This window comes from Gracilinanus agilis, chromosome 2, assembly GCF_016433145.1.
Source record: "Gracilinanus agilis isolate LMUSP501 chromosome 2, AgileGrace, whole genome shotgun sequence".
NCBI lineage: Eukaryota > Metazoa > Chordata > Mammalia > Didelphimorphia > Didelphidae > Gracilinanus > Gracilinanus agilis.
In genome coordinates, this window is record NC_058131.1 from 36,034,581 (window position 1) to 36,060,575 (window position 25,995).

Below are 25,995 nucleotides of genomic sequence, written 5' to 3' on the forward strand. Positions count from 1 at the left end.
TAATTCAACAGGAAAATCAGGAACTAGAGGAGTGAAAAAATGACAGTTTAAGAAGAAAAGGAATCAAAGGAGGAAATAATCCAAATTATAATGATAAAAATAAACATCACCATTTGCATATGGCCCCTAGTAGGTGTCATACACTTTATAAATATTATCTTGTTAGAGCCTCATAGGAACCCTAGGATTCACTTGATATTATTATACCCATATTATAGTTGAGAAGCCTTAGACCAGGGGTTGGCATAAGACCAGGAGAGCCATAAACACCAGATTTTTTAAAATGTAATTTCGTGAGAGCCATACAGTGCTCACAGTGCGAGCTCCTGTAATAGTGCACACTCCTGTAACAGTGCCTGAAAAAAAATTGACTTTATGGCTCCTGCAGAAAGAGCCATACATTGCCGACCCCTGCCTTAGACCAACAGAGTTCCTGTGACTTCCCCAGGCTTAAAAGTTCTACCAAGTTTCTGAGGTACAATGCGAATGCACCACCACCTCTATTGGGATTTTTAAGAAGAATGTCATGGAAATGCCAGTATCTATATACCATGGGAAATAGGAAGAGAATTGTATGATCTTTCTTGCCCATTTCCTTACAAAAGGATCATAGATTCAACTTACTGTATGAGACATATATTTAAGCATGGGAAATGTCATATTTTTGTTTAAACTTTGTTTAGTAGGATTTTATTTTCATGAAAAGAGGCATCTATAGGAAAGTAATGGCTACTCTCAAGGAGTAGGGAACAGAACAAAATCTTTCATGCCTTGGATAAGTGCAAAAAAGAATGCTGAATTTCTTCATCTGACCTCAGATACTGAAAGAAAAACTTAAGTTGAAACAATCATGAAGGGAACTACATGATACTTACAGAGAAGGTAGATGATGAAATAATGGGAATATTTAGTCTGTATGCACCCAGTGGTATCATACCTATGAAGTGAAGATTGAATGTATAGACAATGAAAATGAAAGCAAAACAATTGAAAGTGAATTGCTTAGTACTGTGGACAGAGCATGAACAACCACAAGATTTAGTCTCAGCTGCCAGGATTTCAGGTCAAATCACTCATCCAGCTCATGGTCTGAGTTAGGAATGTTATTAAGATAGCCTGTCTAACATCCCAGATTCATTATGAAGAGCCAATAAGATCACATGGGAGGCTCTTTGTTATTGAAACTGTTGTTTAGCTTTGATGTAATGGCATTTTCAAAGGATGAGTTGTGCCCATTTAAGTTGGAAGACTTTTCTTCTTACCTGAGGAGATAGGATATAAAGTGGTTTATGTTCTAACAATGGAAGAAAGGAGATAGAGTTATATATGTGTATACGTCACTATATATGTATGTTTTGCTTTTTGTTTCTTTTAGGAAAGATCAGTTATAAAATGAAGGCAAATGCAACAGAGATAAGCCTTGCTACAGAAGAAATGGACCTACAAAGATTCATGAGTGGTGGCCCTGATAACTATGCTTTCAGAGAATTCTGTATTGTACCTCAAAATTCTTCTCATATTGAAAATCAGAGAATGCATACTGAGAAAAAATCTAGTGAAAGTAATAAGTGCAGAAAGACTTTTATGCACAGGACCAATCTTGCTGGACATCAGATAATCCACATGGGAGAAAGACCTTATGAATGTAATCAGTGTGGAAAGACATTCACAAATAACACCAGTCTTGCTATACATCAGAGAGTCCACACTGGGGAGAAACCTTATGAATGTAGGCAGTGTGGAAAGAGATTCATTTGGAGATCCCATCTTGCTGCACATCAGAGAGTCCACACTGGGGAGAAACCTTATGAATGCAAGCAATGTGGAAAGACATTCAGTCAAAATTCCTCTCTTGCTGTACATCAGAGAATCCACACTGGGGAGAAACCTTATAAATGTAAACAGTGTGGAAAGACATTCAGTCGGAGCTCTTCTCTTGTTGTACATCATCGAGTCCACACTGGGGAGAAACCTTATGAATGCAAGAAATGTGGAAAGACATTTAGTCAGAAATCTGATCTTCCAAGACATCAGAGAATCCACACTGGGGAGAAACCTTATGAATGCAAGCAATGTGGAAAGACATTCACATGTAACTCCAATCTTGCTGTACATCAGAGAATCCACACTGGGGAGAAACCTTATGAATGCAAGAAATGTGGAAAGGCATTCAGTCAGAGATCTGATCTTGCTAGACATCAAAGAGTCCACACTGGGGAGAAACCTTATGAATGCAGGCAATGTGGAAAGACATTCACATGTAACTCCAATCTTGCTGTACATCAGAGAGTCCACACTGGGGAAAAACCTTATGAATGCAAGAAATGTGGAAAGGCATTCAGTCAGAGATCTGATCTTGCTATACATCAGACAATCCACACTGGGGAGAATGATTATAAATGCAAGCATTGTGGAAAGACTTTCAGGTGGAGCTTCAAACTTGCTATGCATCATCGAGTTCACACTGGGGAGAAACCTTATGAATGCAAGAAATGTGGAAAGGCATTTAGAAAGAGATCCTATCTTGCAATACATCAGACAATCCACAATGGCAAGAAACCTCATGAATGCAAACAGTGTGGAAAGACATTCATTTCGAGATCCTATCTTCCTGTACATCAGAGAGTCCACACTGGGGAGAAACCTTATGAATGTAAGCAATGTGGAAAGGCATTCAGACAGAAATCCGATCTTGCTATACATCAGAGAATCCACACTGGGGAGAAACCTTATGACTGCAAACAATGTGGAAAGGCATTCGGTAGGAACTCCTCTCTTGCTGTACATCAGAGAGTCCACACTGGAGAGAAACCTTATGAATGTAAGCAATGTGGAAAGGCATTCAGTAGGAACTCCTCTCTTGCTATACATCAGAGAGTCCACACTGGGGAAAAACCTCACGAATGCAAGCAGTGTGGAAAGGCATTCAGTCAGAGATCTGATCTTGCTATACATCAGAGAATCCACACTGGGGAGAAACCTTATGAATGCAAGCAATGTGGGAAGTCATTCTGTCAGAGTTACAAACTTGCTGTACATCAGAGAATCCACACTGGAGAGAAGCCATATGAATGCAAGCAATGTGGAAAGACATTCACTCGGAACTCTTCTCTTGCTTTACATCAGAGACTCCACACTGGAGAGAAACCTTGTGAATGCAATCAGTGTGGACAGACATTCAGAAATAACTCCAGTCTTGCTGTACATCAGAAACTCCACACTGTGCAGAAACCTTAAGAATATAAGCTATGTGAAAAATATGTTCACATGCAGCTCCAGTCTTCCTATTGTGTGAAGGAAATTTACCCTCCCCTCTCTCTGGGGCAGCATGCCTGGCATAAACCTGAACTTGACTGAGAGCTGAGAATTGCAGGCGAAAAAAGGCAGCAATAGAGTCAAAATCATGAGATCAAGGCAGGGTGATGTTTCCTCCACTGCTCCCAGGACTGTTCCCCTGGGCAGCCCAGAGAAAATAGAATGCCACAGTTGGTTCCTAAGAGGAGATTTGTGAGTTAGTGGGCAGAGAAGAGTTTTGACAAACTGAGGCAAGAGTGGATATCAAAGCTCAGCTCTTTTTTTTTGTTGCTGACTGGACTTCCCTGTGAGCATGACTAGAGTGCCCTAATGGTGGCCACAGAATAGCAAGCTAAGTGGAGCAATGAGGAAAGTATATCTCTCCTATTATTACATCTTTTCCCCCTACTAGTGTAGAATGAATGAAATTAATTTAGGGCCAGTCTCTTAATTTTTTCTCTTATACTATTCTTCACAGAAACCACAGACATTCACAGTGACCTCTCAGCTTGCTCAAAATCAGATAATTCACTGTATTATGTCATAAGCTCTCCTAAGATTAGGCCCAAATGGGCATATGATTTAGACCTAAAGTGTGATCCCTTAAACAAATTAAGGGAGTAGAGAATCGCTTACCTTTCAAATCACTTTATTGATAAGGGAAGAATTTATGATGAAATAAGAAATATATAACATTCTAAGGTGTTAAATTTGTCATTTTTATTATATTAAATTCAAAACTGTTTGTACAAACAAAACTAATGCAACCAAGATTAAAAGTGGAAACAAGAAGTTGTCATTTGCTTTACAACACTATGTCCAATTAAATACTTCAATTTTTAAAAATTCTAACCCTGTTCTCAAATTCCTTAATTCATCAACTCATGATTTCTTGATCTAAAGAGGAGTTAATTTATTAAGGAAAGAATGTCTTTGCTCTAAAGAAGTCATTTGTTTTTTTGCATCGTTTCCTGTATCAGATTTTCCCAAAAATTCCTACAAAGCAAAAATTAAAAGATAAAAAATTATATTGTAGATTTCAAATGTGAAATAAAATTATTGACATTCCAATGATTTGTATTCAGTTCAATGCATCATCAAAATCTTATATAGAAAATCACCATGGATCTATCATCTTTACACTCTGGACTGATTGCATTCAGAGGCCAGTGTAACATAACTGATGCAATTACACTTAATTCTACAATTTCTAAACCTATCACTTACATATCAAACCTTAAGGGTTTATTTTTGATACAAATTGTTAATGAAAATAAGCTTTATTACATCAAGTAATAAATACAAAGATACACGTAACAGTTTTAGTCATTTATCCAGATTTTTTTAGTCATTCTATGGCAAACTCAAGACCTGAAATCTACAGTCTTTGTCTGAAAAGTAACTATCTGGGTTCTTAATTTTTCAGTAGGCTGCTCAGTCCTCTGTATTTATAATTCATGCATTTAAATTCAAAGCACAAACAATCATGCAAATGCTCACATACCAAAAAACAAAAAGTTCTTTTTTTTAAAGCAGGGTCTCAATCGGTGTAGCCCTAACCAGGAGATACCAAACTGTCAGGAAGAACAAGCAGTTGGCATTGACTCATGAAAAAATCCTTAAGAGTTATTGGAGATTCTGGAAAAGGTGCAAAGAACGACAATTTGTGTGATGTTTTAAGTGTACGCAAAGGAAGAAAATCAAAGATTTGGACAAGTTAGCAGGGCAGTAAACTATAGTTTGCAAGAACAGAAGCAGAATTGTCTACATGCATTTTCTGGATCTCAATGCTTAAAAAAAAAGTAACCTAGGTTGTTCTAACTACTTATAATGGAAATCTTGACTGCAAAGTTGTCTTTTCTTCTATTCTTAGACGGTGTCTTGGGGATGGGAGGAAGAAAAGGGGAAAGAACCGAAACTTTTAGAACATTCAAAATATGGGATTCAGATGAATGTTTTGAAAGTCACCAGAGGAATAAGTGTTACTCTTTCTTCTTCACAAAGAAATGGAAAACTTTGGAAATGAAGTGAGAGGCTAGGATCTTGCATTCCATTCAGTCTCTGCCAGGCATTCCTGGACTAATCCTCGAGCATGAATGATGCCTCGTTTCAGCCTCTCCATGGCGCTTTTGCTCCCTGCATATGTGGGTCTGATCTCTTTCCCTAGTTCTTCGATGATAGCTAGAAGTTCTGCATATTTGCTTTGGGGTATCTGGCTGCTCCCTGTACCCTGGGTATAGCCTAGAGATGGGGGTCCATAGTCATTGATCAGCTGTCAGTACTGGGTAGATGCCGCCATGCTAGCGGAAGGAGAGTGGACACTCCCACCAGCCGCCGCGAGGGATGCGCCCAGCATGTGGGCGTTCAAGTTGGGCTTGTAAGACATGCCCGGGGAGGCGAGTGGCGCCGCAGCCGCAGGTCCCGCGATGGACCCGGAGCAAGCGTGGGGCCGCAGGAACGTTGCCGCGGCGCCCGGCCTCCCCAGCCCACTTTTTGTTTACGGCTCCGCCGGCCCCGGCGGCAAATATGGCCGTCCTTAAGGGTTTTTTGCATTAAGGTCTGTGCTACATATGTGGTGAAAAATTTATCACACCAGTACAGAACTCCAAGCTAAATAGGTTTGTTGCAAGTCCAGAATCTCAATAAAGCCAGACCCTGATCAAATCAAGAGCAGAGACCCTGAGCCTTAGGAGAAATCTCATGATGCAGTGACAGAAAATACAGTCATAATCAAAATAGAATGGATGCAAAATCCTTTATATGGGCATCTTCTTGAAGACACAAGTGCTATTGATATGGTAAATGTAAGAAATATCACTATGGGTGGTAACTTTGCAGTATTCAGGGTCTTGGTGTTTTCACTGATGATTATGGTGGAATAGTAGATCTCAGCAGTTTTGGTTAACTAATATGTGAAAACAAATAGCCTTTCTCATGTGACTTGTTCTACAAACAAGACCATCCTTCCTCTTTTTGTCTGACCATCTTGTTATACACCGAAGAGGGGTGTGGTAGGATTTATGGAATCTCCTGGGTTACAGGCTTAAGGTCAGGATATAAACAAGAGTTGATAGTAGCCCAAACTGTAATTATCTTAGCTAATGTTTATAATTTTAATGAAGCAAACTATATTATTTGACTATGAACTCAAAAATAATGATTGTGTTATAAAAATAATCATGAAGGCTAATAATATTATAATCATAAAAGGGGGTAGGAGGTTTCACACTCACACATACAAAGTCAAATATAATTATCCTAATAGGAAAACAGAGGTGAATTGAAGTGCTACTACATTATAATTTATTTTAAGATATTTCCATCAAATCTAGATTCAACCTTATAAATGGTGCCCAACAGAATCTTTTCTCAAGAGACATTTGCTGTCAGCACCTCAAATGATAGGGACCTCTACTTTCAGATTAGTCTGCTGCTCAGGATTTATGGATATCTACCTGTTCAGTAGAAGGGTGTTTGTCCAGGACATGAAGAAGGGAAAGAGGCAGGTGTTGGAGAGATGGGGAAAGTAGATAGATGCCCAGAGATGAGAATGGGGAGTGGCCTGGGTAGAATTCAAGCCCCAGGGCAGCACTGAAGACCCGAGGAAGAACTGAATCTAAGACTCTCAGAAGGAAAGCTCTAAGAGTTTTAGGGGAAAAGAGAAACTTCTCAGAAAGTGAGATGCTACTTGAGAAGACTGAATCCAAAAGGTTGAGGTGGGGGACATTCCAAGCAGTAGAAACAAATAAGGAAAAGGCAGAGTTACAAGATGGAGGGTCTTGACCAAAAATTATCCAGGAGGCCAGTATCACTGGGTCAGAGACAGAGTAGAGAGGACATCTTGTGGGAGAAACACCTAAATTTGTAGAAGAATCTCAACCCAGAATGGCAGACTCAAATTGTGTTCAATTTGTAAGAAAAAAAAATTGTATTTGAAGAAGTAATTTATGGTTGTATAATAACTGGTGTAATAGTCTGGAGGCTAATCAGGTAACCCTAGGGCTGATGGACAAGTCCAGGGGCTAGTAGAGTAGCCTCCTTGCAGCTGATTGTGTAGAGTAGCAGCTCTTTTGTATAGTGGCACCTTCATGTATAGAGTAACAGCCACAACTGTAGAATAGCAGATTCCCAGCTCTGCAGATAAAAGTTGGAATATTTATTAAGGCCAGGGAGCTTGTCATCTCCCATTCTAGATAAATCTTCACCTTTCCTGAAAACCCTGGAAGGGGGGGCATGGCCAAATTCAGGTGCAAGTGTGTTTTAGTGTGTGAAGTCATAGGGAATAAGGAAGATGTACAAATTTGGGGGATTCCTCTGGATTTCCAGAGTCCCAAGTAGGCAGGCCCCTTGTTCTGCACTGTCCACCTTGTTATCATTGGTCAATATGGGAGAGTTCTCCCTGACCTTCTGGAATGAGAACATGGTAATGGGGGATATGGCACACTGGAGGACCACTATAGGTAGATAATGATGTTATAGTTTTATGAACAATATGAGAGTTTTTACTTCATAAAACCAATTAGGCACAAAACTGATGCACAGTATGGAATATTACAGATCCCATACAGAGTTGGTAACAACTACCTGCCAATCATGTTTGACTAATGCTGAAACTACAGGTTTTGTAGTTGATGTTTAACCAGTATTAAATAGTGAAATATGCCAGTTTTCAGAATGAGTGTCCTTTTTCTCACTACCCCTCAGTGCCTGCTATCAGCCCACATCAGAGTGTAGGATAAAAAGTCTGGAAAGGGAGTTGGGGAATTCCCTATGATGAAGGGCAGGGCTTGGCAAGTAGAGGCAGGCAGAATCTTGAGGTTCTAACCCAGGGTACCATTGGAGGAAAGGACCCATCCTAGGGCTTCAGAGTATGGACCTAGTGTGGCTCTCAGGTCTGGGAAGACCCACCCCGAGTGGGCTGCATGTAAGTGGGACCCTTAGGAGCTGAGATCACTCTACCTTTTGGAAACCAACTCTTCAGGTGTAGGTAGGTCCCAGGTAAGTCTGGGTCAGGAACCCCAAAGGTAGCAGAGTTCTGCTGACTCCCCTTTCCTTTGAGCCTCATTCTCCATTTCTTAACTCATGGTGAGCATCTTCTGAGGCAATCTGGAACATGGCTCTCTCCTAGAACTCATTACTGGCTATACACACTCACATTCACATCTCAAAAGTCACAGGGCACCATCCCAATTTACCATTGAGTCACACTTTCCTTTCACACATCCCCTATACCAGCTCAGGTGTCCTGTTTCCCTACACCCGGCTCTTGGTTAGAGGTTTGGTGATACTGCCTCCATCACAGGATGATGTGAATTCATAATTTCTGAAATGGGGCCAGACCTCCCTCATTCTTTCGGTACTCAGTAGGAAAGCTCAGGATTGGTATTCAGATGGTGGCAGCAACCATTTTAATAAGACCTAGAGAAAAATAGTGGAAAATGAAAAGGGTAAACATCCTTCTTTGCTTATTTTGTCAAATAATTTGTATAGTGTTGGGAATTGGGATTAGTTGTTCTTTAAATATTTGACAGAGTTCACTTGTGAATCCATCTGGCCCTGGGGATTTTTTCTTAGGAAGGAATTTCACCAAATTCTTTTTATGACACAAATAGGGGACTGATTCCAATAGCAGGCATACGAAAAACCAAGAAAGAAAAATACAGTCCAATCTCCTTAAGGAAAATAGATGCAAAAATTTTAAACAGAATACTAGCAAAAAGACTCTAGCAAGTGATCATGAGGATTATCCACTATGATCAGGTGAGATTTATACTGACAATGCAAGGATGGTTTAATATTAGAAAAACCACATAATTTCCAAAATCAATAATCAAACCAACAGAAATCCCATGATTATATCAATAAATGCAGAAAAAGCCTTTGACAAAATACAACATTCATTCCTATTGAAAAGACTCTAGCAAGTATAGCAATAGAAGGGCCTTTCCTTAAAATAATAAACAAAATATATTTCAAACCATCATCAAGTATCATCTGCAATGTGGACAAGTTAGAAGCCTTCCCAGTAAGATCAGGAGTGAAGCAAAGATGCCCATTATCACCTCTTTTATTCAATATTGTACTATAAACACTAGCAGTAGCAATTAGAGAAGAAAAAGAAATCAAATGGATTAAAGTATTCAATGAGGAGGCTAAACTATCACTCTTTGCAGATGATATGATGGTATATTTAAAGAACCTCAGAAAATCAACTAAAAGTCTAGTGGAAATAATTAAAGTTGCAAGGTACAAGATAAACTCACATAAATCATCAGCATTTTTATGTATTTCCAACAAAACTCAGTAGCAGAAGACAGAAAGAGAAACCCCACTTAAAACCACTCTGTACAATATAAAACATTTAGGAATCTATCTGCCAAGACTGTATTAATGACTAACTTAGAGAGGGTTTAGGTGATAAAGAGAGATGGGCCAAAGAATTTAATCTTTTTTTATAGTTTAATAAAATTTTTTTAACATTTATTAATATTCATTTTTAACCTGTTTACATACTTTATGGCCCTACTTTTCCCTTCACCCCCCACTCTCCCCCCACCCATGGCTGACAGACATTTCCACTGGTTGTATTATGTGTCCTTGTTCAGGGCCTATTTCCATATTGTTGTTAGTTGCATTGGTGTGGTAGTTTTGAGTCCACATCCCCAATCATGTCCACCTCAGCCCCTGCATTCAAGCAATTGTTTATCTTCTATGTTTCCTCTCCTACAGATCTTCCTCTGAATGTGGGTAGAGTTCTTTACCATAAATCCCTCAGAACTGTCTTGTGTCATTGCATTGTTGCTGGTACAGAAGTCCATTACATTCGATTTTACCATAGTATATCAGTCTCTGTGTACAGTGTTCTTCTGGCTCTGCTCCTCTCACTCTGCATCAGTTCCTGGAGGTCTTTCCAGTTCACCTGGAACTCCTCCAGTTTATTATTCCTTTTAGCACAATGGTATTCCATCACCAGCATATACCACAGTTTGTTCAGCCATTCCCCAATTGAAGGACGTAGTATAGTGGCAAAGAACTGCAAAGAATGTAATCTTTCAACCCTTCCCTTAAAGTGCCACTAACTCTTGACAAACTAAAGAGGGGTTTCTCTGGAATGGTGGGCTTCCAGAGAATGGGAGCCAACGTGGAAGGACAGTGGGAAGGCTATCACAAATGTTGAGGTATGTGGAGACCCTGGCTGGACCAGCTCAGAGCCTCAGTGAACTAAAGCCTCCCTCCCCCCAAGACAGCCGAAGACTCCACAGAGGTCTAACTCTATGATGGTTTCAGATAAGCAATTGCTCTCAGACCACTTTCCCTCTTTTTCCAATTAATAATCTGAAACCTGTTATCTGACTGCTGTATTTTATTATGGGTTAATCAGGGTAATTAAAGAAGGTTCTGGGTAGAGGGAACCAGGTAGCTCTAATGCTCTAAATCCAAAGTCCTTCCCCTTGGGGGAGCCAATCCTGGCTTCAAACCAAAGGATCACCTTTCCATTCTCCATATATCTAGTTTCTATCTTATTATTAAATTATAAATAAATTTAAGTAACATCTCTTAGTAAGGCAAGGTGATGGGGGAATTTGGGGGTCCACTCCCAGATTAGAGTCCTGACTCCTCAAGGATTATATAATCTTGGTCGTAATAGTAACAATGGCTGCTGGCAGAGAAACAGGCTTCAAGGATTAACTCCAGTTCAGAAAAAAAACCCTCAGGTTGGCTCCTGAATCCTCTTGAGCAAGCTCCACTCCTTCCTCCTACCTTGAGCTGCTCAACCCAAAAGCCTCTTCCTCAGGAATTTCCCACAGAATTCTCTGCTGTCTCCAACCAATGCTGTTGGCTCATGCTTCCATCATACAACATTCTATGCAGAAATTTTCTTTCTTCTCATTTTATCCTTACAAGACAAACACAGGAATTATATGAATACAACTACAAAACACCTCAGACAATTAAAATTAGATCTAAACAACTGGAAAAACATTAATCGCTCCTGGGTAGGATTAACTAATATAATAAAAATGACAATGCTATGCAAATTAATCTACTTATTCAATGCCATATCTATCAAACTACAAAAACCTTTTTTTATAGAAATAAAAAAAGTTATAACAAAGTTCATTTGGAAGGACAAAAGATCAAGACTATCAAGGAAAATAATGGAAAAAATGTGAAGGAAGGGGGCCTAGCAATACCAGATCTTAAATTATACTATAAAGCAGTGGTCATCAAAACAATATGGCACCAATTTACAAAAAAATCAAGCCATTCCCCAATTGACAAATAGTCAAGGGATATGAATAGGTGATTTTCACATGATGAAATCAAAACTATCAATAAGCACATAATAAAGTGTCCTAAATCCCTTTTGAATAGAGAAATGCAAATTAAAAGAACTCTGAGGTACCACCTTACACCTAGCAGACTGGCCAATATGACAGCAAAGGAAAGCAATAAATGTTGGAGGGGATGTGGCAAAATTGGGACACTAATATATTGCTGGTAGAGTTGTGAATTGGTCCAACCATTCTCAGAGGGCAATTTGGAATTATGTGCAAAGGGAATTAAATGACTGTCAGCCCTTTGTTCCAGCAAGAGCACTACTAGATTTGTACCCCAAAGAGATAATAAGGAAAAATACTTGTAGAAAAATATTTATAGCCGTGTTCTTTGTGGTGGCAAAAAATTGGAAAATGAGGGGATGCCCTTCAATTGGGGAATGGCTGAACAAATTGTGGTATCTGCTGGTAATGGAATACTATTGTGCTAAAAGGAATAAAGAACTGTAGGAATTCCATGTGAACTGGAATGACCTCCCGGAATTGATGCAGAGTGAAAGGAGCAGAACCAGAAGAACCTTATACACAGAGACGGATACACTGTGGCACAATTGAATGTAATGGACTTCTCTACTAGCAGCAATGCAATGATCCAAAACATTTCTGAGGGACCTATGAGAAAGAATACTATCCCCATCTAGAGAAAAAACTGTGGGAGCAGAAACACAGAAGGGAAACAACAGGTTGATAACATAGGTTGATGGTCATATGATTGGGGAAGTATACTCTAAACAATCACCCTAGTGCAAATGTCAATTATATGGAAATAGGTCTTGATCAACCCAGTGGGATTGCGAGTTGACTGTGGGAGGGGATTGGGAGGAGGAGAGGGAATAAAACATGAATCATGGAACCATGGAAAAAATATTCTAAATAAAAATTACAAAATAAGAACTTCAATACCCCCCCCCAAAAAAAAGAAAGAATGGAAAGGGATAGAGAGGTAGAGGTGTGCCTCTTGGTTGGGGGAATGTAATAGTTAAAGGAGTCTGAATGGAGAAGAGGATGAGGAAGGGGCAAGCAGAGTATCAATCACAGAAATATGGAATAGAATTGGAATTACTAGGAAGCCTATATCCCAAGGAGATGCAAAAGGGCTGTGGTAGGAGTTTTGGTCTTGTTTTCATACTTATTTGTGTTGGGAGAGGGGAGGGAAACAGACCAGCTTCTCTCTGTGCCACCTTGCAATGAGTTCATTAACATATCCAAATCATTTCCAAGGTACTGTTATAACTTCAAAATCATCATGCCAAAGTCATGAGGCTCTTCTGGTGTTCTACTCCTCTGCAGCTGATGGTTCCTGACTGGATTGCATCTGTAATTTAGATATAAGAGGATCATAGACCTTGACCAGCACTACCTCGATAGTTTCTCCTAATTTGGCATACATCGCTAGGATGTGAATTATAACAAATATGTGATATAATTTATAAATTGTCTTCCTTTGGTCTTTGGCATGATTTGTAGGTGATTTCCAGGTTCCCCTTATAATCTTATTCCCTGTTAAAACATTCTTATTGACCAGGAGGAATGGCCAGTGGGACCAGAAAGAAACAAAATTTTAAGGCAATCCATGCCCTGATCTCCTGTCCACCACCATGCACCACCATCTCTAGACAGTAATCTAACCAAAATCATAGCAAAAAGAACAACAGAAAAAAATGACAGAAGAGTGTAGGCCAACTACCACATATCTAATTTACTGGGTTCTGAATCTGAACACAGAAAAACTTTGAGATGCTGGATGCTACCTAAGACAACAGAAGAGCACCCCATGCATAACTAACCCTTGAAGACTCAGGCTCTGGCACTGGCCTGCAGTAAGGTTCCCAAGTCTCTGACATTTGGCCCATTTAAGTCTGTGGTGAGGATCCTGGACACAGGGCAAAGCAGCTCTTGGGGCTCTGAGCTCTTCAAGCCACCTGTAGTCCCTAGAGGAAACAGAATCAGCATCTTCTAGAACTCTTGGCCCATAGGCTACTATACCATCATGGAAGTAGTGAAAGTTGCAGAAACTCAGAACTAGAGCTAAGGAGGAAATTGAATTTTAATAGCATGCCCCCTCTACTCTGAAAACAGAGCCCACCATTAAGATATAATTCTAAAAATATATTTTATGAATGGGGAAATGAGCCAACTGCAAAAGGAACACCTAACCATAGAAAATGTCTAAGGGGACAAAGAAGAGCAAGGCATATACTCAGTAGGAGACAGTGAGATCAAAGCAGCCACATACAAAAAAAAAAATAGAAATTGGTCTTAGGTGCTGGAAGAGCTCAAAAAGGATTTCAACAATTGTGTAATTACAATTTGAATTGTAGAACTACTATTCCCAGCATTCCATTTTCCTTCCCATGTTACATGCTGATGTAGGGACAATATAAATTTTGTGTAACACTGCCTCTTGAGCTCTTCCTGTAATTGTGTTTTGCTGGAGGTGGAATGAGATAAGCTGGCAGGAAAACTAACTTATGTGGTCTTATTTCTGTTAGATAATTAGGTTTCATACTTCTATTTCCTTTTTTATTCCTTCTACTTCAAGTTATTATTAATAAACTTTATAAAATATAATACCTGGAGTACTGGACATCGATTTAAATCTTACACAATCAAATCAGAGAGGTGGAAGAAAATTGAGGAAGAGAAATGAAAGTAATGCAAAAAAAAAAAACACACAAAAAAACAGAAAATAGCTTGAAGAGCAGAATTGATCAAATGGAAAAAGAGGCACAAAACTCCAATGAAGAAGAGTTCCAGAAAAGGAGAAATAACCAAATGGAAAAAGAAATTCCAAATGTGATAGAAGAAAATCAGTCCATAAAAATTAGAATTTGGCAAATAGAAGCTGATGACCTCGGGGCACATCAAGAAACAATCAAACAAAATTAAAAGAATGGGAGGGAAAATGAAATATCTCATAGCAAAAAGAACTGACCTGGCAAAAAGATCCAGGACAGACAATATAAGAATTATTGGACTACATGAAAGTCATGATAAAAAAAAGGATAGATATCATAATACAAGAATTATCAAACTACCCTGATATTCTTGAACAAGAAGGAAAAATATAAATGGAAACATCTCTAGATATTTAGGTATCCTGGGCCCTGGGCGGGGGGGGGGGGGGGTAACCTGGAAGTGGGTAGGAGAAGAAGGTGGTAAGGGGGTATTTCCTGAAGGCTGTAGAATTGGCATAACAACTGGCAGTAAGAAGCTGAGAGGGATCATTAATACTTGCATCAACTAAGCAGATTGCTTACTCTGGTTTGGCTATGGCCAGGCTGAGCCAGAGGAGGTGAAGAACAAGAGCTCCAGCATTATTGAAAGCCTGCAGTCCTGACGGATTACTGTCATAGCTTTAGTGATAAAGTCTCCTATCCCCAATCTGTTCCTGATCATTCCTTTCCCTTATTAACAACATAGATAAAAATTATTAAGTACCTTCCTGGAGTAGTTATTCCATCACCACTCTGGGAAGGGAGCAACGCAGTCAGATGAAAGTTATCCAAGGCTGATAGAGCCCAATACCAATAATCAATCAACCCCAGGTGGGACCTGAAAGGGTTACCCATCCACTGACCTTTAGAGATCCTGTCTGGGCACTGTTATAAAGAAGGGCAGTTATAACATCCAGCTGAGTGGCAAGACTCGGGTGTCCCTGCACCAGCCATCAAGGGAATTAAATCACAGCTTCCCAGATTAATAACAACTATAATAACTAGCCTAGTAGTAGTATAGAGATACCCTTCTTCATTTTTATAACAATCTTGAATGACAATTCTATTTTTCCACTCAATTGCATATTTGAGAAGCCTTACTTTATCTGGTCTTCTTCTGCTACATTTTATTTGACTTTACATCTGTTCCTGGGTTTTCAAAAAAAACAGGAAGCAGCTTCATGAATCAGGGATTTGGTCAAAATAAAATTTCATATTCTGTGTCTATTTTCCCCAAATGCATTACTAAAACTGAATTTGATGAGAACCATTATTTTTAGAAAACTTTGGAAAAAATTATCTGATTGCAATGGTGATCAGAGATTGTGAGAAAGAAGGTGTGGGCTTTGAAAAAAACACCACAGAATTATTACATAGTCAGAAAAGCCACTCTTTAATTAGCTGTAAAAGGATTAAGATGAACTATCTCCCACCCCTACCCCCCACCTGTCTGGTTGAGGGCTAGTTCTATCCACGATAGGAGAAAGAGACACTGTATTTTGTTGATCTGGCTCTTTGACCTCAGTCTTACTATCTTCAGAGTTTGTGTCTGTACCCATTTGATTCTTCTCAATAACTTCTAACTCCATGATGGTAGGAGCATCAAGCTGTTGGCCCTCTCTGATCTTTTTGTTGATTTTGATTAGCTGTTTGATCTGTTCCTTTAACTCTTGAAACCTATCAGTGTTATCTTGTTTAGGCTGTCCCCATAAATGTTCAATCATTTGGACTTCTTCAAAGTCCGTAGTCCTTGAAAAACCGATACCACAATAGCTCCCAATGTAGGCAGGAATGCTAGTCATTCTGCTAGGCTAACAGCTAGCCGCTTATAAGAGCCACAGATCAATAAAACTTTCAGCAGGTACCCTGATATTGTTTCAAACCACAGTGTATAAGTACCCTGAAAAATGGTGTAGACCAGTGATGGGAAAACTTTTTAAAGAGGGGAGCCAAAGGAAAGGAAATGCTCCTCTGTCCGTCTGTTTCTAAGGCAACTCTTTCGAAGTTTTATCGTATTGTATTCATCAGATTAGGAATAATGTCCGGTGGCCAGATAGAACATTTCAGGGAGCTGCATCTGGCCGGGGCTGTTCTTTGCCCATCACTGATGTAGATCATTAAGCATAGGCTAGACGCAAAGAAGGTCATCCTTCCCACAGCCATTTTCCCTTTTGTAATGTTAAATTCGGTTCCCTTTGGCTAGCCAAAAACTGTTATAAATACTCTTGAGCCTGGGTTAATTGTGGGTGTTGAATCCTGAATGAGACCCCCCAGGTGTGATAGTGAACCCACTGCAGTTGTTGTTACACAGAGTAGAAGGAATGTGCTTATCCCAAACCCAAGACGACTACCGTATCCCAGGGCTGCCAGCCAAGCAGCGAATCAGCTGATAGAAGAATTCAGCTAACTGCCCAAGTGAATCCCTGAGCCTTTGAGAACACCTTTTCCTGACTTCGGATTTGATCACTAATGATGAAGGAATATGACAAACCTCCTCCCTTAAGTTGCCACAGGATGTGCTCAGCTAAAGTCCACTTGATCTTGGACGAAGCTCAGGCAAGTTGTAATTTAAGGAGGATTTGATGATCTAAGGAAGGAGGAGCAGAGTAATGACTGGGAAAGTGGGAATTAGAAATCCCTATATAATATATCTAGATGCCTCTATTATTGATGAATATTCTCTCGTATATTATTGATCAAAGTTCGTGATGATTCACTGCCTGGCTGAGGCCGGAATTGCCTCAACCTAGAGTCAAGGTTTTCCTGCTGAATGACAGGTTTGTTTTGTTGATCTTCTTAGTAACTGTAACTCCGGAGACAGGGATGGAGGAACACCGTCTAAGCTGGTTGCTGATTGATGAGTGAATAGAGCACGAGCAATGCCCACCCCAAACCACCCTTCACCCAAATAAATATCTCATCACAGAGATCCAGATGGTTCAAATTTCTCCTTTTTATACCCTGAGCCTAACTGCCTCCGCTCACGCCAAGCTCCTCCCAAGCTCAGGTCTTCCACATTCCAATCAGGTAACTGTCCATCATCTTGACTCCAACATGGCTGTCAAATATTTTCTTACTGCCTTGGGACCAAAAAGAGCTTGGAACTCGGGATGCCTGAGGCCCCGGGACCCTTTTCTTTCCTCCCGAAATCCGGGAGACCAGAGCGCTCTAAACCCAGCAGAGCGAGAACAGGTAGCGCCGCCCTCTGAGCCACAGGGGTGGGGCGAGGGCGGGGCAGACCCATAGTGGGTGTGGAGGAATGAAGGGGAGGTCCTGGGGGCGGGGCTCACACTGGAGGCTCTGAAGGGAGGAGCCTGAGGAGAGGAGAGGGGAAGGGCAGCCCCAAGGGGAAGGGCGGGGCAATCCAGTTCTGGAACTCTGAGTCCCACCTCCTCCTTCACTTCCGAAGATGTTCCTATCTTGGCTCCTTAGCCAGCCATGTAACTTCCTGCCCCCGGTGCCTCAAGCCTTGGCAATTATGAAGTAGTGGTGAGGGACCGTGGGAAAGGGGGCCCCAGTGTGGAGGGGCCTGGCTCCTGCATGGGGAGGAGGAGGGTTGGAGGCGGAGAGCATCACTCGCCTCACCACAGCTTAGAGCCAGGAGCCTTTTGCGGCCTGGACCCCGGCTGGGGCTGAGTTCGAATTCTCCCTTTTATGAGTCTCTGGGGCAGACGCCAGTGCCTCCTCCAGCCCAATTCCTGGATTCCTTCAAAGCCGGAAGCCCCTTCCCTCCCCCCACGTCCTGGGACTCGAGCTGGGCAGGGTTAGCTGGGCCCAGAAAGAACGTGGGGCTGGAGCGGAGGCAGACAGGCAGTGCAGGGGTGCGAATTTCATGGGGGATACAATGTATCTCTGTGGCTGCTCTGGTCATTGACAGGGGTTGGCTGTGGCCTTCGGCCTCCTCTTCCGGATCTTCTTTCTTGCTAAAATGTCCTGCCTGGAGGGGGTGTCCAGAGGGCCAGTACCAGGTGCAGCTTTATCGCGCCCTCTAAGGACTCAGCAGTCCCGCCTCCCAGCCTCTGGGCCCCCCAAGTTCCTGCTCCCCCGCCCTGCCCTTTCCTCTCCCCTTGGGCAGCCTCTGTTTCAGTCACCCCAAGCACGCTCTATTCAGGTGTTGGAGCTTGACAAAGGTAGGAGAGCAGCTCAACACATTTTGTTTTAATTGAAAAAAATCGATAAAAACAGAAAGATAGGAAAGAGAGATTTAACTGTCTATCTTAGCACCACCTAAAACTTCTTCTATCAACCTATAAACTGTCTAAAAACTGTCCTTTGAGAGAGGCTCACTAATAGCTCTTCAGCCTCGCTGACCAGGCCGGACCTACACTATTGCTCTCTCTAGGGTCTAACTAGCTCCCTAAACAAGGGCAGCCGCCCACCCTCAGGCTCTCCTTCCATGGGATTCTCCAGCTGCCAAACTGGCCCCAGCCAGAGCTTCGCCTGCCCTCAGGAAATGTTTGAGCAGGAGCCCCCCCCCACCTTCCTGCCTGACTTTACCTCTCCCTGTCCTGCTCCCCATCTTAGGTCACTTCCTCCTGAGAGCAGTTTCTATTTCCTTTTCCTGTGGGCTTTTACTCTGGCTAAACAGGCAATAATGACCAGAGAGAGATCAGAGTGTAAAGAGGAGCTCAGGAGGGCTCCCTGGAGGAGGTGAGACTGTCCTTTGGACTGTAGGGAAGCCGGGGAGGGCAGTAATCCCAGCTGGAGAGGGACAGCCAGAGAAGGTGCTCCTGGCCAGGAGCTGGAGGTGCTGTTCATGGACCCCCCAGGAGGCTGGTGTGGCCCAGGGCAGAGGGTGTAGCAGGGAGGAGGGAGATGGGCCATGAGGGCTGGGAGTGCCAGAGAGCATCATGAGGGATTGGTTGTAGGGGGAGCCTGGCTCAGAGGAAAGTCACCTCAGAGGCTGAATCAAGGCTGGCAGGAAGGGAAGAGAAAGTCCAGGAGGCCAGCAGAGCACCAGGAGGACCCTGCAGTCAGGGATGGGGGTCTGAGGGGAGGAGGAGGGCCTTCCCCACAGGGAGGACTGCCCTCTGGCAATGGGAGCCCCACCTGGGCTGCTGGGGACAGTGCCAGGCCTGCAGTGGGGAGGGTCTGGGTTCCAATGTGGCCTGAGACCCTTCCTGTGCTCATGGCAGCTCCCCCTTTTGTCTTTGAACCCTGAGCCTGGCCTGGTGCCCTGGAAGGGCTTCCTGGCTGGAGGATCTCCCCTTGGAGCACTGGCAGGACCGCTATGACCCTCCCCCAGTTGACACTTGAGGACTTCTGGGATGGGAGAGCTCCCAAGAGATCCTCCTACAGTCCCTTCTTCTCCCCCTGAGTCTATCTAGACTGTCTGGGTGGAGGGGAGTGGAGGATCCCTAGGAATGAGGGGGACAGGGGCTCTTTCCTACCCAACCTGGGGTGGAGTCTAGAGGTTGGGGAGGGGTCTAGGGGGAGAGAGGGGCCATTCTAGGGACCCAGGGATTCCTGACCCCCAGCTTAGAGAGTCCTCCCCCCAGGAGCCAAAGCCCTTTCCTGGCGCCTCTCTTTGTCCCCCGGGCCCTTGGGCTCCCAGCTCCAGTTCCCTTTAGGGATTCCCAGCCTCAGCTGTGCCAGAGGGTCCCAGGCTCCCTCCCCCACTCCTAGGGAGACCCCAGCACCCCCTTCATCCTCTTTCCCCAGGCTCAACCACCCCCAGGAACATTTGAGCCTCTCCAGGGTCCCTGCCCTCCTGGCCAGGAGCTCTATAGGACCGTAGGCCTTGCCAGCCCCTCCCGGGGCTCCCCTTCCCCCTGCTTCCCTGCTCCTCCTTCTGGGAGAGCCCTCAGGCCCCTTCCCTGCCAGGGGGTTTGAGCTCTGCCTGGGCCCATCCCATGGGGGATCCCAAGGCCCTGCTGCCTCTTGGGGGTCTGGGAAGATGGGAGAAGGGAGGAGGCAGACAAGGAGGCACAGAGGAGGGGGCTCAGCGGCCCTTCAGACCCTCTTCTCCCAAGCTGCCCCCATCCCTCTGCTGGCAGCAGGCTCTCCCCTGAGGGCAGGCCTGGCCCTGGGTGTCTCCTGGGTTCCCTCACCCCAAGGAGAGCCCTGGGGGGCAGCCTCAGGCTGGGAAGAGAAGGGAAAACCTCAGCCCTCTGGGTCCCTTCTCCCTCCCCAGCTCAGACTGCAGAGGCCCAGGGTGAGGCCCAGGAGGGATGGGGCCGAGCTCGGAGGGAGATCCAGGCAGCTTCTTCTCAGGCCCCCCAAGAGCGATTGGCCCAGAGAGGGAGCCCAAAGGCAGTGAGGAAGATGGGCTTTTCTACACTGGGGAAAGAGGGGAGGGAGGGCTCCGGGAGGGGCTTCCAGACCAGCTCCTGCTGCTCAGGAGGGCAGAGAAGTCAGACATTCCCTGGGCCAAGGGGAGTCCTGATGGGAAGAGCTTTGGCTGGAGCTCCATTCAGGGGACCATAAAGTAGGGGAAGATGGAGGCAGGAGCCTGAGTGGGGAGACGAGGCCAGGAAAGTTGGAGGAGCTTCCCCAGAGGGACTCACTGGGGCTACTTTGCTGCCTCTACAGGGAGCCTGGAGTCCCCAGGATAGCCTGTAAGAGGGACAGACTCCCAGGCCAGGTAAGTGCATTCCAGCCCCAGATGGGAGCCCCATCAGCCAGGGAGGCCCTTCCCTGGCTCTGACACAAGCTGGGTTGTGAAGCTGCTCCCTCCTTCCTGCTGGGCCCTTTCTGTGCCCACATCCCAGGCAGGAGGAACAGCCTTCCTAGCTCTCTTCTGGGCTTTGGGACTGATTCCTGGACCCCGGGGCAGCTCAGAGCACAAGAGCCCCCCACAAAGGGAGCAAGGGGAAAACCCCAGGTTGTTATAAATGAATGGTCAGAAGGTTTGAAATAACTAGAATTGTCAGGATTTCCCCCCCTTTAGACAGAGAACAGATGGCTTCCTTCTGTCACTGACTGAATAGAATGGTGGGCAAGATGAGCCAGGATAGAGAACAGCTCAGGAAAAAAAGGAATAAACGGTTGGCTAGGAAATTTTGCTTGACCCAACCCTCCTTTTGGTATTCTCTGAACAGATCTGCCAGAGAGAGCAAGCAGTATGGGGTGACTCAGGAGTTTGACTTAACCTGAGTCTGAGAAAGCTCTTCTCTCTAAAGGAAAACTTCCACCCACCAATCTTCCTTTTGACTTTTCTGGAAAATCAATCTGACTGCTTTCCTATTCCATCTTGTTATGTTTATTAACAGGCAACAAGGATAAGGTTTGGTGAAGCCGTTAATAGGAGTCCCCTCACTGTAACTATCAATGTCTCTCACTCCTCAGCTAAAACTGTTGTTGACCTGAGCCCTCTCTGTCTGCTGGTATTTCTATACTGGCTATCCTAAGCTAACTATGATTAAAGTATAGTCTCTAAGATTAGCTGATACAGGAGAGGTTGGTCTTCAGGCTTGGCCCAGTCACCCTCAGGGCGAACTCTTTGAGGTAACTGTCAGCTGATGAGGATTACACAGATATTCCCTCAGTTCAGGACATCAGGAAGTCTTCCTGGGAGAAATATTCTCTGAATCAGTTAGTAATCCCAGCAATGGGGATATTTCCAGGTCTCCAGTGGCTGTGGACTTCACCCAGGAGAGGAAGAGCTCCGCTTCTACTCTGGGGCCATCTTAACCCCCAAGTCCTCTTTCTCTCTGATGTTCTTCTGCTGTTACCGTTGTCTTCAGTTATTCACTCCTGCATTTCTGCTGCTCCGGGTAGTCAAGAAGCAAATGATCTCTTCCCTTCAGTGTCTCTTCCTAAAAATACTGCAGACTCCTCTTCATTAGTGAACATCTACTGTTCTGCCCAACATTGTGAAGTTCACATTTTCAGGTGTTGGGAGTGAAATTTAACCAAAGGGTAAAGTGAGGCAGCTCCTGAAGTAAAACTGGATCTGGGGGTTTTATTACCAGATTGGTGAGCATTTATTAGTAAAGAGAGTTTGAGAGAGGCAGAAAGAGAGGGGGCGTGCCTCAGTCTTTCTAGAACTCATTCTTAATTCAGTTTGCTCAGGCTGGGCTTGCCAGAGATCAAGAGATCAGGAAAGCTGAGAGACAAACGCCCAGCCCAGAGAGCCAGTTAGTTCTGGGTGGAGGTACAAAAGCCCCCTCTCCTTCCCTCTCCTGCTTTTTACATTTCCCAGCTCCTCCCTCCGTGACTCAGGCTCTGGCATGTTGATGACTTTCACACTGATGTGGCTGCACAGGGACATGGCAATAGGGCAACAGACATGTGACTGATAGCCACATCCCACCCCTGGGGCCCTTGGGATCCAAGCTGCAATGGAGGTCCTCTAGATATTTCCCATCACACAATAGAAATTCCTGGGCTACCTTCTGGAGCATCCTAGAGCTGCTTTTCTCACACTTCCATTGGGCTCTTAAAGACTCGGCTTCAAGTGCTGGCTCTGATGCTGGCAAAGGGGGGACCTTTGGGCCCCTCCCTTCTCCATATGTCAGTTTCCTCCTGTAACTGACCACAGATGGGCTCTTCATTTTGATGTGACTTTCAGCCCTCTGTGCTCTGCTTTGGGCTGCTCTAGGAGGTGGTGACATTCAAGGATGTGACTGTGGACTTCACCTGGGAGGAGTGGCGCCTCTTGTCCCCTCCCCAGAAGGAGCTGTACAAGGGGGTGATGCTGGAGAATGCCCGAAACCTGCTCTCTGTGGGTAAGGAGTCTTCTCCCTGCTGCCTGGGTTGGCCATCTAAAGTAATATCACCCTTAGCAGCAGGCAGAGTTGGGAGCAGTTTTCAGTCATGAGGAAGAGATAAGAGCTGTTATGCCAAGTTCTATAGGCAGGGCCCTCCTGCTGCCTGGTTCTGCTGTAAAAGGATTTTGCATTTTGTAATGGGACCTTGGGGACTCCCTTTGGTGCTCTTAAAGTTCAAGAGCAAATGTGAGTTGGAGAACCTCAGATGTGGAAGTAATTTCAGAACTGATTCCATCTCACCTCACCCTGGCTCAGAATTGGGTCTCCCAAACCCATCTGGGAAAACCATTCAAGAGGGCTTTCCGCATACCCTCTTCCCCTCCACTCTACGATGGATCTACTATTGGGGATCATTTTCTCTTTGATCAGCATAAACTCCTGTCCTAAGTGTCCCCAGGAGATCAGGTTTGTCCTTAGTCTTCCTTCCTATTGCCCTAAGCCTCCAGCAGAGCCAGTGAGGAAGGGAGGGAAGGTCCTGGGCTCTGCCGAGGGTTTTCTCTATAATATTATAGCACTTCTTTCTCACCTTCATCTTCCTAATTCAGTGACCCAATTACCCCCATTTTACAGATGAGGAAGTAGATTAGATTAAGTGGCTTTTTCTGAGGAGCCCATGTAGGACTTCTTTGTGGAAAAATGTAATCCAAGGCCTTCCTGCCTCTAATCCCAGGCCCCTGTCCCCTCCCCTCCTAACTGCCTCTCATTTTCAGATAATGGAAAACTATGGACTGAGTCCAGCTTTCTCTGAAGAAAATACCCTAGAACTTAACGTTTTAGTTCCCCTCCCTTCTCTCCCCTCCCTTCCCCATATTAAATGCTGTGGAGACTCTCCTCCAGAGTCCCTGTAAGCCTCCTGCAGACCCTGCTTGCCCTCCTCTTAATTGTCAGGATGAGTGGACTGGCTGAGACAGCATTGGGCCCAAAGAGGATTGTTGAGTTCCCCAGGAGAAGAGGCATAGACTCCCCAAGAGAACAGTCCACAAGGATCAGAGAGGTGTTAGGGAGGGAGGAGCAGGAAGGGTGATGGGACAAAATCTGATCCTTCAACATCTCTGGGTCTGGGGCTTCAGACTGACCCAGAACACTGACCCTTGGACCCAGTGTGGGAGGTTAGGAGTTTCTGCCAGAATGGACCAGAACAGGATGTGTGTGTGAGTGTGTGGGGGCTGTTGCTCATTCCAGGTCCCACAGCAGGGTAAAAAGCTGATTATACCCTGGACACCTGCATTACAGACACTGAGGAGTGAGGGCAGACTACTGTGGGAACCCCATGGAGAGAGTCTCTGAGTGGTGACATTGGACTCCTCAACCTTTCCCTAAAGAGAACTCAGTGAAGAGCTTCTCTCCATCCTCCTCCCTGACTTATTCTCCATTTCCCAGGGCTTCCAGCTCCCCCAGAAGATGTGATCTCATATTTGGAGCAGAGGGAAGCCCCGTGGATGCTGGTGAAAGCAGGCCTGAGGAGCTGCTGCCCAAGTAAGGGAGGGGAAAAGAGGTGTGGGGGAGCTGGGGTGACCAGAGGCTTCTGTGTACTCTTGTGAAGCCAGAGCTAGATTTGGAGGCAGGAGGACCCAACTTGGAATTCTTTTTCAGAGGTTTTAGCAGGGGATCCCTGGGCAAGTCATTGAACCCCTGAGCCTCAGTTTCCCCATCTGTAAGTCGAGGCTGTTGGACTCCATTTCCTATATGCTCCCTTCATGGAATCATTCTGTGACCCTCTAAAAGTCAGTGTTTGGGTCCTGGAGGGCTCCTGCAGGTGCCAAAAGGGCTTAGCTTATCCCATCCGAGCTCTTTAGTATCCAGAAACATGTATGAATGCTTGCTCTGTGCCGGGTCCTGGGTTAAGTTATAGGAGACATAAAGAGCTGTAGTAGATATCCCCTGACCTCATGGAGCCCACCCTCCGCTGGAGCAATAGCATGCCAATAGTTCTGTAAAAGCCCTCTAGATCCTAGTTCTGTAAAAGCCCTCTAGATCCTAGCTCCAGGACAGCCATTCATGAGAGGGAAGCCTCTGAAGGGAAGGAGCACTAGAGAGATCTAATATGGGGAGGTGGCCTAGGGCTTCAGGAGAATCAGACAGAGGATCCTGGGGGAAAGTATAGCAGAGAAAACAAGGGAAAGTCATGGCAAAGCTCATTGCAAATGGCCATCTCTAGCAGTTTAGCCCAGAATCCGAAGACAGATGTTGTACAGTATCTCATGGGGATGAAGGCTCAAGTGAGAGTGTTTGGAGCATTGGGGAGAAATGGTTTATTGGCTCCTAGAGGTAGAGAGTCATTAGCTCATTAGTGTAGGAAAGGCTGAAATGGAAAGAACAATGGGGGCACTGGAGGGAGGAATAGATGGGCTTAGATGTGGGATGGGATGGGATTCTTTACGAATGGAAAGAGATTTTCTTTAGCTAGGAGAATGACCTTTTCCTCTGATCTTCAGGCCAAAAAGGAAGAGGAGGCAGCTGAGCTGGGTGAGATGTTGAGCATAAGAGAGCTCTGCATAGAGGTCCAGCTTTTGCTCAGTGAAATATGAGGCCAAGTTCTCAGCTCAGAAGTTGAGGCAGGGAGTAGGTGGAAGCCATAAGGGTGAGCTGGAGACCAGGGAAATCTTTGGAAAGCTGCTGTGGTGGTTGGCAAAGGGAATCCATGAGAGTGATGTCACAGCATTGCCTTGCCATGGTGAGGACCCAGCTGAGATAAGGAAGCCTCAATGTAGAGTGGAGCCAGGCAGCTGGTTTCCTGATTTTCCTTCTCTCTGAGGAAGAGTGAAGACTGCTGCCTTACTTGGAAGCAATCCAAGGCTAAACTTTTCCCAGTTAATCAGCCCAGGCCCTCTCCTGGTCTCTGGGGCTCAGTCTTTGTCCTGTTCTTGGACAATCAGGTGACCACAGCACCTCACTTTAGGGAGATGAGAGCTTAGAGAGAAGCCTCTGGGATTT

At 44.4% G+C, this 25,995-nt stretch overlaps 1 protein-coding gene and 1 pseudogene across 1 annotated transcript; one reads left to right on the top strand and one right to left on the bottom strand.

Moving 5' to 3' along the window:
• The first annotated feature begins 1,623 nt into the window (after positions 1 to 1,623).
• Positions 1,624 to 3,711, top strand: LOC123233165 (zinc finger protein 345-like). The gene is made up of 3 exons (XM_044659321.1): positions 1,624 to 2,365; positions 2,702 to 2,998; positions 3,707 to 3,711. Exons 1-3 carry the CDS (start codon positions 1,624 to 1,626, stop codon positions 3,709 to 3,711), a joined length of 1,044 nt encoding a protein of 347 aa, XP_044515256.1.
• Positions 3,712 to 5,309: 1,598 nt separating this feature from the next.
• Positions 5,310 to 7,716, bottom strand: LOC123233166 (annotated as a pseudogene).
• Positions 7,717 to 25,995: the final 18,279 nt, after the last annotated feature.